The 21,691-nt window shown below is 38.8% G+C and overlaps 1 protein-coding gene across 7 annotated transcripts in view; it reads left to right on the top strand.

Moving 5' to 3' along the window:
- Positions 1–29: 29 nt before the first annotated feature.
- Positions 30–21,691, top strand: part of nrg2a (neuregulin 2a) — a 94,899-nt gene continuing 73,237 nt past the window's right edge. For all 7 annotated transcript variants that reach the window (XM_056262013.1, XM_056262012.1, XM_056262015.1 and 4 more), the window contains exon 1: positions 30–441. In XM_056262013.1, the coding sequence (XP_056117988.1) occupies positions 30–441 (412 nt within the window). The remainder of the gene's footprint in view (positions 442–21,691) is intronic.

The raw sequence follows: 21,691 nt of genomic DNA, 5'->3' as shown, positions 1-21,691 counted from the left end.
CCACCGACCATCGAGCCAAAGCAGGCGGCATGAGGAGGCTTGATTCGGTACACTTATCCATGCTGCTCATCGGGGTCTCCTTCGCCTGCTACTCCCCGAGTCTGAATTCCCTGCAGGACCAGGCTTACAGATCCGCCGTGGTGATTGAGGGCAAGGTGCAGTCCGCGCCTCAGAACGTCTCAGCGGAGCCGTACAGTGTGAATGTCAAAGTCCTGGACGTGTGGCCGCGGAACAGCGGGGGTCTGGAGCGGGAGCAGCTCGTCACCGTGGGGGAATTTGGCTCGGAGGCTCCGTGCGCTAAAGTGAAGAAGAATCACAAGTATATATTTTTCATGGACCCAACTGATGAACCCTTGGTTTTTAAAGCGTCGTTTGCGCCCTTAGATACAAGTGGGAAGAACCTGAAAAAAGATGTTGGGAGGATCTTGTGTGAAGACTGCGGTAAGTTTATGCCCACAAAATGTTTGTGCAGGGGCTTGCAAATTGACTTTGGCCGTCGGCATCGGTTGTATGCTTATGTGTAGTGCGGATGACATCCAAATGTTTGGTGTAAGTAACAGATGGGGGCTTGTGGGGGCGTCTCTGCAGCAATATTGGGCAGGAATAAAGCGCTCAAAGGTTTTTCATGGTATCATCAGGCATATGCAAAGACATACGCTGTAGGCACACGCGCGCTCCTTGCTCATTTGTAGGATCCAGAATTCTTTCCTTATAAGACAAAATTGTAATAAACTGATATAATGTCCATGGCGTCACCATTGACAGGGCCCATAGCCAAGTAAGGCTTGTATGTCCGTGAATGAAAAGGTGCAGAAAGTCAGAATGACTCAGAATATCTTCAAACGTGGCCGTCAGGACCTACAGCTCATTGCTCTGTTGGGAATAGAAAGTTGCTGGTCTGCGCTTGTGTAATGGGCCTTCAGAACAACTGCACTGGGAGTGGAGCCTTAAAAACTCCACTCAGGACGCAGGGAATATCTTCCAGCCAACAGCAACTGTTTTGTGTCACCTGTTTGCACGCCGCATTCGTATTATATTTTTTATAATAAGAAATAGGTTCATCCCATCATTTTTCTTTTTGACGGGATATTCCTCGAAAGCACATTATGTATTGGAATGGTTACTTATGGCTTCAACGCGGTAACTCAAATATCACTATAACAATAAAAAACACAAAAATCCACCACTGCATCTTTTCTCAATGTTGTGATACAACTAGAAGATGCTACTACTGTGTCAGTAAATGTTTTCCACAGGCCTACTGTCAGAGGGCTCTGATAACGCGTTGAGATGGTCGCTGTCCAGGGTGCTGTAGGGTCAAACAAGGAGAATGGAAATATGCGAATGTAGGCCGTTTTCAGATGTATTTCTTTAACATTACCATTGTCTATGTTAATGTTAATTGTGCTTTATATTAACTACTATTAAGTAACTATACTACTAAGTAATCAAATAACTTCAGGTGGTTTTTTTTTAAGTTTCACGAGTAACTTTTTTTTTTATTAGATCGCCTATACTAGTTCTTATTCTTTTGTTACTAGTCACTGTCCCAAGTGGCAAGTAACTATTCCATTGCTATGGTTAACAAATAGCAACATTTTGTGAATTTTATGGTGATTCAGATATCAACTTTGCATTTCAATTGTTGCTGTAGGCTACCAATTCCAGTTTTACTATTAACTCTAATACTTATTGTTTAGTTACATGTAACTATTCAACCATTGGTATTTCAGTTGCATGTTAATCATAATAGTAAGATATTTGTGCCATTTAGAATGTTCATTTTATTTGACAAGTAGAAAATCAATTGAGATGGATAAGAATCTAGTGTGTCTCATTAATAGGCACTAGTATCTAAGTACTATAAAATCTAACCATTGGGATAGTTACTAATTAGATATTGAATGCAATGAAAAATACTACTATCTATAAGTTAATAGTGAAAAATAATGGTTTACTTAGTAGTTATTAATGCAAATAAAATTTTAAGAAATAAAAGTTTGCTTCAAAATGCTTTCATAAGCTGCATGTGCTAGCATATTGTAGCACACAGAGGCCTTGAATGAACTATATCGTTTTGATTTTTCTAAGCACATCAATAATTTGAGAATCTTGTCCCATGGTTTCTTTTCAAAGATCAACGAGTGCTCACTAGATGACTTTGCAGTTTCTTCTCTTAAGTTTCCAGGGGAGGTTTCATGAATCTAACCTCTGCATTGAACTAACTTGTGTGATTCCACAAAAATATTTACACCATTTGCCTTGCAATGAGACCGCAGCCCACCATTCACTTACAGTGTTTCTGTTCATCATCATGCTTAAAGTGACCATACATGTTTGACAGTGATGTGAAAGGGTTCTGTAAGAAATTTAAGGGGTAAAAACAAACATGGCCACGATCTGACCTCCACTGGCATGACTGTATGTCTCTCTACGATTCAGACAGGAAGGCACAAGTCTTATTCAAATATGTCAGGTCTAATGGGTGCCTCAAGTTTTGTGTCAAAAAAATATGTTTCTTCTTCTGTCCCTAATGGCTCAGCCTAGATTGAAAGCCTGTAAATGCAGGTATTTTGACGAGTTCTTTTCTTTTCTTTTTTTTTGTAGAGGGAGACATATCACCCATGAGGAGTGACAAGTGGGTGGGTGCTTGCTGTTGTGTGGCGTGCTTCTCCTCCAAAATGTGTTTTACAAAAGATATTTAGTTAATTATGATTTGAAAATGATGATAGTGATGTTTGGAGTATTTGATGCTCCTCTTTATGTGCGATCCTGATTTTCCCTTCCCCCTGTGTGGAGGTCACAGCTGTATCGAGGTGGCGGTCCAGAATATGCCGGTGGCTCAATATCATTGATCCGAAAGAGCTCTCGGGCAAAACTGCATGACACAGGACAAGAATAACAGCTGGTGATTGACATGCACAGAGGGAAGGACTTATTTCACAGATGCATATGAAGGATTTTTGGCCATGCAGACCAAACGCGGAAATTTTGTCGTAACAAAAGCCAGTGTATTTTTTTCATTCTGACTGACATGGATAATTTACCTCAGGAAAATAGCGCATGATTTAAAAGGCTGTAACAAGAGAACTGCCTGAGGAGATTTAGTTATGATTAGCCACATCTCTCAGCTACAAGCTGGATTCGGCTCTGGGAAGGAAATTGATGATTGCCGTCTTATTGCTGAACACTCATGGTGGGTTGTCGTCTTGTTAATGGGATGGCGGCCATATCAAAGCACTCGTTTTATAAACTTGGTCATATTTAGGAGGATACTCAACTGGCATTATGAACTCTCTTCTTCAACATGGCCCACTTTTTAGCTCCAAGAAAAGGAAATCTCTCTCTGCAGCTCGCCCACACATATTTCATGAGCTGGACACAAGTGAAAAAACCTTCTTGTTTTGTTGCATTCAAAGTGTAAAACAAACCAATATTGATATGCTTTAGTCAGTGGTTTGTTAGACTTTCTCATTGGGTTGTAAAAATTCCGCCATTGTCTATTATTACCCGTCATTTGAATTTTTATATCTTAATAAGACAATATTTTGTTTTCGTTCCAATTTTCATTTTTAATCATAAACTTACAGGACGAGCATGTAGGCTATTTATTTATTTATGAAGAGAACAGATGAACAGAGACTGCGCATCACTTTTCATGTCCACACGAAGCAGATTCTTTGACAGCAGAGGCCACTAAAACACGGTCGATGCAGTACAAAATACAGTTATGATTAAAATATGAAGAAAACATGAAAAAAAAAAAAACTGAAGTAAACTCATTCAACTTTCTGTATCTGCCTGAACTCAAACATGCCTCCTGGCCCGCATGGATTTAAACTGTACGCTTGCCTCTGTGACGGTAAACGATCATAGACAGTATAAGTAAACGATAAACATTGTCTGTTGTTTGTCCATCATCTTCAGTGCTCGCCACCAACTGGACAGGGGTGAGAATTACAGTTACAAGTTAGATATAAATGATGGACAGACTTCAGATTCTCACGTCACTGCTAAAAAAATTCCGACAGAAAATATTCGGTTTACGCGACCACTGGCTTTAGTATATGAAATTGTTGGCAAACGTGGGCCTACAGTTTGGCTAAAAGGCAGTATAGCATCCTCTCTCTGTGAAGGGATATTTCACCCAAAAATGAAAAAGTCATTATTTAATATGCTTTTTGTCCAAAGTGCCTTTTGTCCATTAAACATAATGTTGCTTTGGTCCCCATTGACTTTCACTTTTTCAACTGGATTATTCGATACATTCTTGTAAATATTATCTTTTGTATTTTAAAGGGATAGGTCACCTAAAAATTAAAATACTGAAAATAATTTTAGAAGAATCTGAAAAAATTCCATTACGCACACACACACACACACACACACACACACACACACACACACACACACACACACACACACACACACACACACACACACACACACACACACACACACACACACACACACACACACACACACACACACACACACACACACACACACACACACACACTTTGGTGCACCTATCATTATGAAGACATTCCATGCGTAATGGTTTTTATACTGTACAAATTTAAGGGGTAACCCCTAACCCTAACCCTACATTATATCCCCTACACTAACCACCCCTAAACCTACCCATCACAGAAAACTTTTTTCAGAATTGTTACTTTTTTAATACTTTTTTTTAGTATGTTAAGCCATTTTAATTACTCAAGTAATGTCCTCATAAACCATGTTTACATTGTAATAGTGTAATACCCATGTCATTATATATATATATTTGTGTCCTCATAAATCCTAAAAACAAGCATACACACATTGAGACCTGTATCAAAATATCTTCTTTTTTGTTCCACGGTCATTAAGTGGCGAGAAAACGATGACCGCATTTTTATTTTTGCATTAAGTATCCCTTTAAATGATGATGACAATGTTTTTTTTTTTGTGTGTGAACTCTTTAAGATTTTCTGGTAACACTTTACAATAAGGTCCCATTAGTTTGCATTAGTTAATGCATTTGCTAATGTTACCAAACAATGAACAATGCATGTGTTACATTCTTTATTAATCTTTGTTAATGTTAGTTAATAAAAATGTAATTGCTCATTGGTAGTTCATGTTAGCTCAAGTCATTAAATAATATTAACAGACAATTTGGACAGTTTGTCCCCTGGTAGTCAAGTTGGGTTTTCCTTTAAGCATAATATTAGCTATTTCATGCCTGGAAGATACAATTTGACATATTCTGCTTCTGAAATGCAATTTAAGACACAATTAATACCCTGTCTTGAACATTAGGTTGCGTATTAGGTTTTCATACAGACTATCTATACTGTAGGTTCACTTTTCTAGGTAGAGGAGAAAACAAAGCAATCAATTCATAATAACATAATTCATAGTTACGATTCACCACAAATTTACAGCAGCTGATTTTGTCCCATCTTCTTGGTTTACGAGCCTGTCCATCCATGTGCAGGCCTGTACTGTCCGTCCCTCTGAGCGCCTGCTGTTGAATGACTGCTGTGAGTGACTCTCGGGTGAAAGCAGCGGTGTGGATCGACTGGCTGAAAGTGGAATACCGAAGATGGGCTTCCCATTGATCCTGGTCACGCATGATGTTGTTTGTGTTGCTCTGCATCCTCCCTCTGAAGATAGATTCATATACTGTGACCCTCTTCGTCGCTGTTGTATGGAGTGTAGGGCTGACAGGAGACATATGGAGGGCCTCCCGAGTGTCAGCTGTACTCTGGGACATATATTGTTACCTAGACTTAATTACTGCATTGATAATGGCTTTCAGCTCTCAGTCCTGCTCTCTGTAACATTTCAGCAGATCATTTCAGTTTTGGCACGTTTAAACAGTAGAAAACTAGATGATTCTTATGTAGGACTTGTGCCATCGCTTGTTTTAAATTGAAAAGAGTATTTTCTTGTGGAATATCCATTTTTGCATATAATATAGAATTTACCCCTTTATTTTATTTATTTTTAAAGCCGGGTTCACATTGTACGATTTTGGCAGCGATTTTGCCCTCTGAGACAAATTTTGTGAATCCTGAAAGATTCCCCGGAACCTAGGCTAGAATCGTTAGTTTGACATGTTCACTGACAGCCAAATTTTAACTTTGTTAAATTTAACAAAATGATGGCACTGTCAGAAGATTTCACACACAGTCCTGCAGTGTGGCTTCTCCTATGACAACGGTCAAATCAAAAACCATAGGGGTGCTTTTGTTCACATTTAAACATTGATCAGCGAATATAAACAGAAGCTCAACCTAATCTGCTTGATGTGCGAGAACAAACCTCATTGGTTCTTGAGGAAGCTCAAACGTGCTCACTCAAAACTCATTGATTCTTGCACGTCAAGCGAACATGCTTGAGCTTCCGCTGATGTAAGAGTTGATGAATGTTTATATGTGAATATACAGGACCGGCGAGTGCACTTCTGCCGCTCTAGGCGAAAAACAATTGTGCCGCCCCTCTATTTGCAACGTACCAGCAACAACACACAAAGACCAATATGCCATACATATAACGCAAAACCACCAGCAACAAAGACCAATAGCCTATGCCATTCATATAACGCAAAACCAGCAACAACACACAAAGACCAATAAGCCATAGGCCTATATAACGCAAATAGTGCGCAACGCGAGTGTGCCCAAAATGTCAACAATATTAAAGTTTATGCAGGATGCAATGCCTGCTGGCATTTTTCTTTAAAGGCACAATATGTACGATTTTTTCGCCACAAGAGGGCGCAGTTTCCAACAATAACAAAGGCGTAGGTTGATGACGCAGTGATGAGCTGAATGATGGGACTTGCTGTCAAGCTGATGGATCTAATAATGTTTATGAATGAGTGCAAAGATTCATGTTTTTTAACATTACAATGGGATGAAGCAGGTCACGATTGCTAAAGAGACAGATATCACACGCGAGTCCCGCGGATATAAAGGAATAAGGACATTTAATTCTTCCGAACTACCCGCAAGTGCGGGATTACTCACACAGGTCAGTTTATTAGACGAATTAAACTTGTGAGGTAACGCAGCGCTGCTTCACTTGGTCTAACGTTACACTATCACACTAAACTGCATTTAAATGTGTGTTGAAAGTTATAATGTTATACTACGTGTTAGTTCGTTTGCTATACGAAACTAGCAGTAAGCTAGATCAACATTAGAATAAGATACTGATCATATTCTAACATTTTATCATGTTGAGCTAACGTTATATAACATTGATTTGTTTTATGTACATTTGCTCACCTGTCTAATAAAGCTGTCAAGTCGTGACTCGTGAAGCTCTGTCAAGTCCAAGTTAGTCGCGGACGTGGAGCTCTCGGCATCTCAAAAACCGAAAAAGCTAATATTGATCCTCATTTTAGTTCTCCTTGTTTGTCCCAAATTCTGCTTGCCATGGTCTATGTTTGAAAGAAACAAGAACTGCGTGCCGCTAAACATTATGCACTACGCAGTTGTCCACGTCTGTCTTCATGGTTACGTCATGGCTATGGCAGTATGAACGGAAATCCAAGGGGGTAATCCATCGACCGGAAGTTGAAGCCGGCCGGGTGCCGCCATCTTGTAGCAGAACGTCACTTGCGTTAGCATTTCCATTGACTCCCATTCATTTTGGCGTCACTTTGACAGCGAATAACTTTATATCTGAGGCGTTTAAAGACTCCATTTGTCCATTATTTATTTCTAAAGAAACACGACAATGTATAAAGGGCTCCATTACCTTCTATGTAGGTAATGTACCTTCTAATGTAGACCTTCTTCTACATTATGGCCCAGTAGAAACAGTTTTTGTAAAAATAGGCTAACGATTGCGTCATAACCACTCGACTCTCTGTCGCGCTGTACAGAAATTACCGTACAGACAGGAGGAGAAGCTCGCAGGCAATCGGGGGGACGTCCCGTCAAGGGAGAAGCCCATAGATAATGAGTCCATAAAAGCAACGGAATACTTACTCCTGCTCACTTACACCAAAGAACTCTTTGCTCAAGTTCCCCGTCTCTGCAAGATTAACGTTGGCAATTTTCACGCACAGCTACTAGAAGATTTACGTCTGTCAGACAGGTTGCTCACGTCATCAAGCTTAGTTTGAGTCGGTTTGAAACGGAAGTGCTCAAAAATCGCTAAAAATGGGCTTCAACTGTCTCAACTGAGTTCCAATGAGATGGCTCTGTCCACTTCTTATACTGTCTATGCGGAAACCGAGGATAGCGCTGATATTGCGTCATTGACAGGCGACATTTTTTTTCTGGGACGGCCACTTCTTTAAAATTGGAATTTCTCTGAAATAAAAAATCTTTGGAGACTTTTGGGATATTGTAAGTACACAACTGCAGGAAATATATCACACTGTGCAAGTGATTTTTGGATATTTTATTACAAAATTCTTACATGTTGTACCTTAGTCATGACAGCACTTTTCCAAATAATCACATTTCAGCTCCTCAAATTACCGTTGCAAATATATTTACACCACTTTCTTATGTGCGTAAAACACACACAAATTAAATGTCGGCAAGCACATTATATCAGCAGGTTCAGCATCTTAAACAACTACTAAAGAGCAAATAAAGCTTAACTTACCTTTCAGAAGCGATGCGTTCATTGCGTTAGCCTGGTTAGAACCAGACCATTCTCAGTTGTAACTGAGTTGGTCTGGCAAAGCGTCAAATCATTTCCAGAGGGGCGTCACCAACGGACGTCGCGGATAGACCTAAAACCAATCAGAGCGATGAAGGAGATGACGTATGCAGAGCGGCCGAGTGTTGTTCTTTGCTCGGTTTTTAACAAAAAGGAAACGTTCAAATCGCTTAAAACAGACGCGATAGCTGATTCGAACGAGTGATGTTCGACGGCGGCATCCATCTTTGTAATGTAGGCTACAAAATCTGCTTCAAAATCCCAGCGCTGCCTGTCGTCATCGTGTAAAGCTCGCCCCAACGTTTCTGATTGTGCCGCGATTTCGACGGATTGGAAATGGGCTTGAATGAGCTCTTTGCCAGACTAATTTCAGAGCAAATCTAAATTTGCCGGAAGTTGTCTGGGTTTTCCCAGGCTATCATTGCGTATGTTCCGTGAAAAAATTAACGAAAGACTCGGAAGGTAAAGTAATTATTTATGTTCCCTGTAAATTATTTTTGACTGCATTATAATGATTTCTTAATTCAGAATATGATCAACATTGCGTAGGTGGATGTGATCGGGCCGGGGAATTTGGCTGTTAAAAGTATAACATTTCATAGCCACTTAATTTAACGAAATGACTCAAATAAAGATTCGTTCATTTTGATGAAGGAGATCGAACAAGAGAGTCAGTAAAATGATCCAAACTTCCCATCACTCAGTCATGACTCGTGAGAGCAGGGGGCGGGGCGGGGCGGGGCAGCGGAGGAAAACGGGATTATGGCAGAGTCTTCAAAATTTACTGTCCTCTCTGAAACGAAACTTTAATACGTTTAGATGTAATTTTATATATAGTTATGTTTATTTAATATAATAAACACAGAAGCATAAACAAAATGAGGAGTGTCTGTTTTGTCTGTTTTTGTGACTAACGTTTCTTTAGTATAGCAATAGAGTATAAAAACCAATATAAATTCTCGGTATAGCATTGGACTCTACGATCGGCGGAAGTAATCCAGCATCCTTAGACCTTCACCGGAAATACCGCCGTGCATAGAGCCCATTGCCTAGTTTGCATATGGACGATATATAAAAATGCCTAAATTCAATATTCATCATATAAAGCGATCGTGTCACTTCAGAAAATTTGGACTAAACCGCTCAATTCATATGGATTAGTTTTACAATCTCTTTATGAACTGGTATGAAGTGGTAGTTGCATAGCTGTCAACGGAGGGACAGAAAGATCTCAGATTTATGAGTTTGGAACGACATGAGGGTGAGTAATGACAGAATTTTCATTTTTGGGTGAACTAACTGTTATCACTTTAACGTTAGAGGTTGGTTTATTTTGCTAGCCACCATTTCAATCTCACATGTGGTAAATGCAGCTCACACTCAGTCACCGAATGTGTCACAGATTGATGATGTAAAACTCCTGACGAGTCTTCTTGTGTGCGTCCGTTTTTAACGTGTCTTGACTGCCGTACAGTTTGACATTAATGACAGCTGAGATCCTAGAGTGACATGGCTTACAGCGGGTATCATGCTCATACAGTCTGACAAGCAACAGTCGCAAAGGACTATTATTAATCCTACAGTGTGCACCCAGCTAGAATTTAAAAGTGTTGAGGATGAGAGAGAATGTTTTGCTCATTTGCATGGTCGCGGTTACCCCCGCTATTCCTACTACACCTAATGGGGCATTCAAAAGAATGTATTCAGACTAAATAATTTTTTTTAAATGATCTAAAATCAATGTTTTTCTTACAAAAACACACACAAAAAAAGCATTTAAATTGCAATTAATTCATTAATTATATTAGTAAATATTTTACCAGTGCCCCGATTTTTTAAGATCTTAAAGTCATAAAATCATATTTGATTATTATGTATTTATTTATTTTAAATATGCTATGTTGCACAATTTCTGTTTCACGCTGACTTTAGAAGTTAGAAATAAACTTATATTTTCCCCTGTCTGCTGCTTTTGACATCACAGCTCAGGATAGTGCACGTTCATGTGGTGCGATCAGCCAATCAGAGTTGTCATGATGTAATTTACCTGCAGCTCCAGAGTCATTAGCCACATGACATTTTTTGCTCAGGTGATTGATTCAAAACCTGGCAACAGAACTGAGCCACTATGAGCAAAGATGTGAAGTCATGTACTTCTGCAGAATCCAAGAAAGTGGCAGTTTGATAAACAGGAATGCTAACTTTGTTATTAGGCTACAGAACTTCTTGCTTGAGTACTACTCCGACAACCAACCTTCTTAGGATGGACTCATTGTATAGACCTCATTTAGCCCTGCCACTTTTCAGCATGAGCTCTTTGTATTCTATCTTCCGGTTTGTATTTCCACAGCATGAAGGTAAGATCTTACGGATTTGTGAACGAGCCGTTCATTTTAAAATCTTCTCGGCCTACTGATATTTGTTATGACATTACAATGATAACTATCATTAACTTTACAATAGGTAAATCTACTTTACTAGCTAATTACTCTTCGACAGCGATGCCATAGAAATATTCAGAGCTACCGCAAAAACGGAAGTGCAAAGACAATATTCTAAATATGACTGCACGCTTGGTTCTCTGGCGCACAAGGTCTATAGGGAAAGAGAATCTTGACTGTTTGGCCTCATTCTGTCTGTTTTCCTCTGGAACTTTTCGCCAGCTCATGTCTCCTCATATACTGTAGCCCCCGTGTGCATATTCATTACTTCTCCCTCTACTTCGGAAACAATCCACCTTCTATCTCACAATGTGATATCAACATCCACACAGAACAGTAGAGTTCAGAACTTATACGATTCAGTGAACAAACACACCAACTACAGAATGCTGAACTTCTCTGTGGAGAATGCATGTACTTCATGGTCTGAATGGAGTTTACATTTACACTAGACCCTAAAATTGGAATGACGTCTCACTCAAAATGTGTGAAGATCATTGCATTATATTACAAATTCTCAAAACAGACATTTGCTCTTTGTGCACCTTTTGAGACTTTCATATAAAACTTTTATCTTCTGAGAACCGACATACTAATCTTGTGATTGTTGCTGTTTGTTGGTGTCGTGTATATTAGCCTTTAGAATGATTGATTGAATTTTTAAAATGCATTCACATAGAAAAGTTATTTCAAATTCTAATAATATTTCTTAATATTACTGTTTTTACTGTATTTTTGATCAAATAAATGCAGCCTGGGTGAGCTTAAGAGACTTCCTTCAAAAACAAACTTTTGAACAGTAGTGTATGTAAATTATTTAAGAATTGCTGAATTTTTCATAACATAAATGCCACTGTCATCCCCCAATGTAATTATATTAATTTTATTTAAGTGTGGCTAAAGTGACCACTTAAGAACTATATTTGGGACTACTTTTACTTTAACTTTAAAAAGATAATCTCTACATACACTCACCTAAAGGATTATTAGGAACACCATACTATTACTGTGTTTGACCTCCTTTCGCCTTCAGAACTGCCTTAATTCTACGTGGCATTGATTCAACAAGGTGCTAAAAGCATTCTTTAGAAATGTTGGCCCATATTGATTGGATAGCATCTTGCAGTTGATGGAGATTTGTGGGATGCACATCCAGGGCACGAAGCTCCCGTTCCACCACATCCCAAAGATGCTCTATTGGGTTGAGATCTGATGACTGTTTAGTACAGTGAACTCATTGTCATGTTCAAGAAACCAATTTGAAATGATTCGAGCTTTGAGACATGGTGCATTATCCTGCTGGAAGTAGCCATCAGAGGATGGGTACATGGTGGCCATAAAGGGATGGACATGGTCAGAAACAATGCTCAGGTAGGCCGTGGCATTTAAACGATGCCCAATTGGCACTAAGGGGCCTAAAGTGTGCCAAGAAAACATCCCCCACACCATTACACCACCACCACCAGCCTGCACAGTGGTAACAAGGCATGATGGATCCATGTTCTCATTCTGTTTACGCCAAATTCTGACTCTACCATCTGAATGTCTCAACAGAAATCGAGACTCATCAGATCAGGCAACATTTTTCCAGTCTTCAACTGTCCAATTTTGGTGAGCTCTTGCAAGTTGTAGCCTCTTTTTCCTATTTGTAGTGGAGATGAGTGGTACCCGGTGGGGTCTTCTGCTGTTGTAGCCCATCCGCCTCAAGGTTGTGCGTGTTGTGGCTTCACAAATGCTTTGCTGCATACCTCGGTTGTAACGAGTGGTTATTTCAGTCAAAGTTGCTCTTCTATCAGCTTGAATCAGTCGGCCCATTCTCATCTCAACAAGGCATTTTCGCCCACAGGACTGCCGCATACTGGATGTTTTTCCCTTTTCACACCATTCTTTGTAAACCCTAGAAATGGTTGTGCGTGAAAATCCCAGTAACTGAGCAGATTGTGAAATACTCAGACCGGCCCGTCTGGCACCAACAACCATGCCACGCTCAAAATTGCTTAAATCACCTTTCTTTCCCATTCTGACATTCAGTTTGGAGTTCAGGAGATTGTCTTGACCAGGACCACACCCCTAAATGCATTGAAGCAACTGCCATGTGATTGGTTGATTAGATAATTGCATTAATGAGAAATTGAACAGGTGTTCCTAAAAATCCTTTAGGTGAGTGTAGGATAGCAAAAGTAGCATAAAAGTAAACCGGTAATGATCCAAATGCCATTCTTTTTTACTGTGGGCTCTAGTTCTCAGTATTTTCCCCAGCTTGGCTCTTGTTGTCAAATCCCTGACCATTAGAATCAGACATTTAGTTATTTTTTTGTAACTGGTTTTGCCTGCTGTTAAAGTTTGAGTGTTTTTAATCAATTCAGAGTGGGTACTTTAGATTTCTAAAATTGCAGTTTATGGGTTACAGTATTGTTCTTAATGATGGCTTACCTTCAATGCTTTGATTTCACATTAGAAGCTGATCAAAATAAACATGACCATGAACAGTGATCATACTGCAAATGGGTGCAAGGTTAGTTATATTGTGGTCAATCTTTCTTTAACAAGGGCTACCCTCTTATAATTAAAGTTTTCAATGCACTGGGAATAAATGAATCCCAATCCCATAATAAAGAACGACCTCCATTAACGTAAGTGGTGCATCATTTTGCTGAAAATGCTGACTTGCATGAGGGTTAACTCTTCTGCAGTCCTTACCCATGAAGGTAATAATTTCTGGCTTTAAACACAGTATCAGTGACTAAAGTGACCTTGCTGGGTTACAGTAGTGGCAGAGCTGTCCATCGTGTGATAAATTCAAAGAGCTCTGAAAATAGGCCCACAGGGATTGGATTGTCTGCAGAGTGTTACGAAGGCACAGTGGCGGCAGAGACAAGCCTGTGTAATACCTTGTAATTGACAAGCTGTAAATCTGAGTAAGGGTGTTTTAGGCTCCGGCTGTAAAGGCAGTTGAGTGTGAGCCGTGTGTTTTTATTGGAACTCAATGTACTGGTGCATTGTGACCATTTGAGAGAGAAACTGCACACCCTTTATGAGTTAACTGCATATTTATATTGGCAATGAAAACATGTTCTGCAAATTACGTTTAAGAACCTAGTACATGCTTCTTTACCCATATGGGTAATAAATACCAGCAATATGTTATGCGTGGGCAGTGTCAGAGTCAGGTGTAGGATGAGTGTGTTTTGCATTTTACATTCTCTAAGAAGTAGTTATGTATGAAGGAAACACTCAAAGGAAATAATAAATGATTTGCTAGAAGTACAGAATTTAGAACATACTGTATACTTGTTATGCTATATTAAAATATATAATAATAGAATGCATCATTGCTCACTATTTGTTTCTTTTTGGCTCTCTGGGGTTTTTCCACAGAAGAAGGGACAGTATTCACCACTTAGAGGCAGTATATGAACAGGATTCTGACATCCCCCAAAAAATTACAAACAGGCCCAAGAGTTTGCACCCTGCAGCAGACGTGGTGTTACTCTCATCAGGTCTGACATTAACACACTGGGAAATCATGGCTAATCACAAATGTTTAAATTTCTCTAATGCACAAATGAATCTTGTGCCTCATTGTCTTGCCATGGAGAATTAATTTAAACTCCTCTGAAACATTTGGCAAGTGTCATATGTGAAAAGACACGTCTGTAAGTCATTAGAGGTCTAAGCAGTGAAGCTGTTGGAACCCTGTTCTGTTTGCTCTGAATTTGCTCTATTCCCACCCAATACTCATCAATTGCATATCAGGCAATGGTTCAGATAAAAGCTGATGCTATTATAAACACATATACATTTCTGCTACTAAATCTGTTTCTGTGTCTGTTTTTAGCCCAAGGCTGTTTGTCTTAATACACAGATTTTGGTCAAAATTACAGAGCACCTGGTGATGGAAAAAATATGAGATGCAAGGGAAAATATATTTCAATGCTTTTGCGTTCACTCGCACAATTTTTGCCTTCCCCCAAGAAACTTTGCATTCCCTCGCAAAACTTTTGTGTTACCCAGAGAAACTTTGCATTCGCTCACAAAACTTTTGTGTTCCCCAGAGAAACTTTACGTTATTTTGCAAGCGAACTCAAAGTTTCAGGGGGGACACAAACATTTTGAGGGAGAACGCAAAGTTTCAGGGGGGACTCAAACATTTTGAGGGAAAACACAAAGTTTCGGTGGGAGGACGCAAACATTTTGGGAGAGAATGGAAAGTTCTTGGGGGGGGGGGGAGGAATGCAAAGTTTCTGGGGGGACCCAAACATTTTGGAAGAGAACACAAAGTTTCTGGGGGGACGCAAACATTTTGCGAGAGAATGAAAAGTTTCAGGGGGGACGCAAACATTTTGAGGGAGAGTGCAAAGTTCCTGGGGGGGAGGAATGCAAATTTTCTGGTGGGACCCAAACATTTTGGGAGAGAACGAAAAATTTCTCAGGGGAAACCAAAACATTTGCGAGAGAACGCAAAATCATTGACGTACTTTTTCCTGCCATCTCATTTTTTTCCCTTCACCATGTCCCTTTAGGGGCTCCGTACAAAAGTTTGGCCTCTTATGCTCACCAAAGCTGCATTCATTTGATCAAAAATACAATTCTTACAATTTAAAAGAACTGTTATTTATATAAAAATGTGATTTACTCCTGTGAAGGCAAAGCTGAATTCTCAGAATAAAATCTAGGGACACACGGCACCTAACAAAAACATTTCTAAATAATTTTTATTTGATTTTATTTGTATTCTGCAGATATGAAGCCATGCTTTTTCCGTGCGTTGTTTATAATGAATTGACCCGTGTGAGTCAACACGATGTTGAAAGTTGCCACCAAAACAACTGTATCTACAGGATCTTTTCATGCGAATTTGGCAATTGGTTCTAATTTTCCAGTCTGCTCAGACTTGATTGTTGTTTATGGTTATAAGTGCACTTAGCTTTAATATTCTGAATGCTTTGTTCAGGTTAATTCAGATAAATCATTTGAGCTGGCAGGTTGGTGACAAAAAAAAAAGACTTGTACTTGTGTGGCGAGCAGTAAGCAGTTACTTAGCCGCAGCTGCATGAAAACTGACATCACTATTAGAGGAAGCGGTGATCATGGGAGGTGATCTGGCAAATATTAGTTTTAACTGAACTTCTGGCCCCCTTTTTACAAGACCTTCACAGGGAAAATAAACTGACAGGCTGCTTGAATGTTTAGCTGGGAGTATTTGGGTGGAGGGGCGTCAGAGTTGACATTTTTGTGTTAGTCTTTGCTGTTTGCTATTAAAATGTTTTCTTTTGCCTTCTATTCAACTGAAAAATTTAGGAATTGGTTCAATAATGAAACTTTTACACTATTACACTTTTGGATAAACTAATCCTCTTGGAAAGCATCACTATCACTGCACATAACCAGTAATATGACTTGAAAACTGTTGATTTCTCATTGTATTATTTAGTCATTTCCCTCCCTGTTGCTATGTTTCTTTCCTTATTTTCCGTTGTGGGGAATTCCCCATTATTATCCCTTGTATTAAATAGATTACTCTTTGGAAAGGTAGTTGTGCTTGTTTATGCTTGTGATATTTAGCAATATTACAGAGGCTACATTTGTTCTTAAGTGCAGACTAAACCCAGCTGTCCATTTACTCTGCTGTTTACTGAACTAAACGCAAACTGGGCTCTCAGATCAGGGTCTCATATGCTCAAGTGCTCACTCTCCACACGTCATCTCCACTAAAAGTAATGTTTTCTAGATTCCCTGCCTCGAGTGCGTTTCTCTCTGTAGTAAATAATGTATCTGGTGCACATGTAATGTAGGCGCACATGCGGCAGAGGAAGGATGTCATGACAGGTGAGGCGTTCACAATGCACGAACTGAGGTTTTTATGCTGTATGAGGATGCATGACGCTTTTTTTCTATCTAACAAGTTATTAAAAATGTATTACTTTCTGTATTAAAATGTTTTTGATATCATGTGGTACGACCTTGACAAAGAAACATGCAAAAAAAAAAAGAAAAGAAAAGGAAGTTGCATCATAGAGAGATACCTGGAGACCCTCATGACTGTATTGTGGTCAGAAATATTGTAAAATAACATAATTTGACCTTTTTTATGACAAGGTAATTTTAGTTCATGTTGTAAAATGTCATGTGGGGTGACTTCCAAAAATATAAAATATTTATGAATAAAAAAATATGTATACTTTTTCACCCCTCTGTATTTTAAAACAATATTAATTTGTACATTCACATGTATTCAGGGTGTATGGAAAATTTGTTATTATTTTTTACCTAAAGGGTTAGTTCACCCTAAAATGAAAATTCTGTCATTAATTACTCACCCTCATGTCGTTCCAAACCTGTAGGCCTAGGCCTCGTTGATGTTCAGAACACAAATGAAGATCTTTTTAATGAAATCTGAGAGATTTTTGTCCCTCCATTGACAGGCGAATTTGCTTGAGCTTCTGTTTACCATAACTTATGTGTGAGTTGATGAATGTTCATATGTGAATAAAAGACAAAGTTAAATCTGTTCATCATATAAAGCAATCGTGTCTCTTCAGAAAATTCTCTTTATGAGCTTTTTGAAGCGTCAGAGTGGTATTTACATGGACTGTCAATGGAAGGACAGAAATATCTCAGATTTCTTTAAAAATATCTTCATTTGTGTTCCGAAGATCAATGAAAGTCTTATGGATTTGGACCAACACGAGAGTACTAAATGATAACAGATTTTTCATTTTTGGGAGAACTAACCCTTTAATGGTTACACTACATGAGTCATTAAACTTAAACTTTGTCAGCACATGTTTCAAACTGTTATTTTAGTATCGTCGAGATACTATTATAGATATTTTTTTTTTCATTTTAATTTTAGTTAAAGTTTGTCATTTTTTTATATGTCTATATTTCAATTATTTTCTCAGTTTAAACTAAATGGAAACGAGAAATGTTGCTTTGGAAAAATAGCTGCAAATTAAGGTTACACTATTTTATGGTGACGTAATTACATTGTGCTTACTCAAATAAGTATTGAGCAATATTAATTAACCAGAAGTACTTACTATAGAGTTATGGTAAGGGATAGAGTTTGGTTTAGGGTTAGCTACTTGTAATTATACATAATTTACTAAGTACAACTAGTAATGTGTAACTACATCACCTTAAAAAAGTGTTACCTAAGTTTAAGTTTTGAATTTTTATTTTATTTCAGTTATTTGTTTATTTTATTTCAAATATTTTTTTTAATGGTTCCGGTTTTATTTAATTTATATATATATATATATATATATATATATATATATATATATATATATATATATATATATATATATATTTAACTATAATAACCCTTGTTTTAAACTTTCCTTCTTGTAGCAAAATTTGTCCTTTTCTTGACAATGGACACTTTTTTTATGTCATTGAACCCCAAACACAACTCCTCTCAGATCTGTGGTTGAGGAACATTCAGTTTGGTTTTCTCCTCTGTAATCATCCAAACACACAGCCTTCCAATAAGGCACAGTAGTGCACATGCAGCCTTGACAGCAAGGAGAAAAAGGAGTGGAGATGTTGAAGGAGAGAAGTATACAAGATGTAAATGAGAGAGAAAGAGAGAGGGAGAGATTGTAGCTAGGAAAAAAAAGGGAAAAAATGCCCCTCTGCTTTCCACCTAGAAGCTGCTCATCAACTATTCATCATTAAGTCTCTGCACTTTTCTACTGCAGTATGGCATGTGTACAATCCTGCCACTCAGGACTGTGTGTAGTGGTGTTGCGCACTCGTGCACACCAGGGAGGTGACCTCCTGCTGCACCTGCACTCAGACCGCATGCATGCTTCTCCACACACGCGTCTGCAGGACACTGCAGCATCATCTAACTTGTCATTTCCAGAGGCTATTAATATGATGCCACGTAGAGCTGCACGATTCTGGATGAATTGAGAAGCACAATTTTTTTTTAGACAACTAAAATAGAACAGACAACTATACCAAATAATGTAATTTACTAGAGGTTCTGACAAAATGCTAATTGCTACTGTCTACTTAAAAATGTTTAATTAATTTAAATGAATTATATTTTTTAAATGAAGTTCAAAACGTAGGTCCGGGAGGAGCCTAAACATTCAGTCCTGTCAATTATCATTACGAGCATACTATATAACCTTTAAGTCTGAATGGGCAGGCGAACTAGTGAAATCGGTATGATTCAATGACTCACTTGTTTCATTACTGGATGAATCAGCGTTTTTTAAATTTTTTTAGGAATCTCTTGAATGAACGATTAATGGGCTCTATGTACGGCGGTATTTCCGGTGAAGGTCTAAGGATGCTGGATTACTTCCCCCGATCGTAGAGTCCAATGCTATACCGAGAATTTATACTGGTTTTTGTACTCTATTGCTATACTAAAGAAACGTTAGTCACAAAAACAGACAAAACAGACACCCCTCATTTTTGTTTATGCTTCTTTGTTTATTATATTAAATAAACATAACTATATATAAAATTACATCTAAACGTATTTAAGTTTCGTTTCAAAGACGAGAGGACAGTACATTTTGAAGACTCTGCCATAATCCCGTTTTCCTCGGTTTTCCTCCGCTTTAAATCTCCCCAACCGGAAACGCAAGAGCATCCTTGCATCAAACCGTCCTTCGGATGAGACGTTAAACCGAGGTCCTGACTCTCTGTGGTCATTAAAAATCCCAGGATGTCTTTCGAAAGAGTAGGGGTGTAACCCCGGCATCCTGGCCAAATTTGCCAAGTGGCCTCTGTCCATCATGGCCTCCTAATCATCCTCATATATATATATATATATATACACTGATTGGCTTCATCACTCTGTCTCCTCTCCACCAGTGAGCTAGTGTGTGGTGGGCGTTCTGGCGCACTATGGCTGCCGTCGCATCATCCAAGTGGATGCTGCACATTGGTGGTGGTTGAGGAGATTCCCCCTTCCACGTGAAGCGCTTTGAGTACCTAGAAAAGCGCTATATAAATGTAATGAATTATTATTAAACGCGCAAGTTATGCGTGCATATACCCCATTGACAAATACATTTTTTAACAGTCACTTGTCGCCACCTACTGGTGTAACGATGTCATTGATACAATTATTTGAAGCGCCTAGTTACTTTCAAAAGGTGATTTCCTCTATTTGATCGCATACATCCATGCATGTTTATCTGAACTGTTTACTTTTATCCCAGTACTTATGTAATAATTTGATTATTTGTAACAGAAATAGCCATACTGTGATGTTGAAAAGACTGAAGCCATTTCATTACCTATACATGATAACTGCTCTCTCTGGCTCAGCGGCAGCACGAACACAGATTTGAATGTTCCGGTGTGATTTTTTTTCCCCAAAGGTTTAATAGACTTAGCCGATTCATTAGCTGTCATTTAGGAATGAGATCGAGTGGGTGTTGGAATCGAAATCGCGATATTTTAACGATTAATCGTGCAGCTCTAATGCCACGGTTGCCAAAGACACGGGGTGTGTTTCTGTAAACAATCCCATGAATAGCTGGTGCTTGAAAGCACTGTTTGTGTTGCATGCAAACTATTAGGAATATTTGTATGCTTTTGCATATCGTAGTGCACATATTCTTACATATGTCTGTAGAGACTGACATATTTCACTGATCTTTACTTTAAGTTTGTCCTTTTTTCTAGACGCCATGGTGGAGTGGTTAACACGCTTGCTACTGTTTAGCTCCTGTAGCTATTTACAGGTTTGTGTTGTATCTTTTTGCATTATATGTGCCCACTTTCTCCACCAACAAAATCCTGTCATTCTTTATTGTAAAACTCTTTACACAATCAGATATTTCAGGGCACAGTGAAACAACCTATGCCAAGCCAAGGGACAATATGAGTCATCAGCAGACCCACATCTGCCATAACTCAATATCTCTTGTAAATTAAAATACATATTAGACCTAACTAGAAGGGGGGAAATACAGCCCTCCCAAAAAGGCCTTTTTCTGTTGTGTTGCTATTTACACTGTCAGATATTTATAAAAAAAAAAAAAAAAAAAAAAAAATATATATATATATATATATATACAGTATATATGTAACCAAAAACACCATATCATTGTGTTGTATTTGCTTTAATGCTCCTGTAGGCATTATGTGTGTACAGCAATCCGGCGTGATATGTGTCCGAAGCAAAACCTGACAAACGAAAGGTTCAGGAACAAAGGAGCATAGGAAGGGCGTCCATGTGTTTGTGTGCGAGTGCCAGATAGTTGAAAAGAGGGTCTGCCGACACTCCCGTTGCGAGCCTTGCGCTCCACTTGAGGGACGTGTCCGGCCATGTTTGCTGCACACTCCATGCACAACGACCGCCGGTGTTTGCTTCCTCAGGTATGTCGTAGGAGTGGATTGATGTGTGTCTTAACATGAAAAGGCTTTAAAAACGAATGAATAGTTGTCCTTTTGCTTGTGTTAAGAAGTGGACAGAGAAGGATTTTGCTGTGTGTGATTGGGCAGTAGCTGTCCATAGGGAGAGAGTTTGATGAATGCAGGGACCTGCGTGAGATTGAAAACCATTTATCAGGCCTTATTCATCTAAAGCCCAGCCC

This window comes from Rhinichthys klamathensis, unplaced genomic scaffold (assembly GCF_029890125.1).
Source record: "Rhinichthys klamathensis goyatoka isolate OS25496 unplaced genomic scaffold, OSU_Roscu_1.1 h1tg000191l_1, whole genome shotgun sequence".
Taxonomy (NCBI): Eukaryota; Metazoa; Chordata; class Actinopteri; order Cypriniformes; family Leuciscidae; genus Rhinichthys; species Rhinichthys klamathensis.
This window is presented reverse-complemented; position numbering and strand designations above follow the sequence as displayed.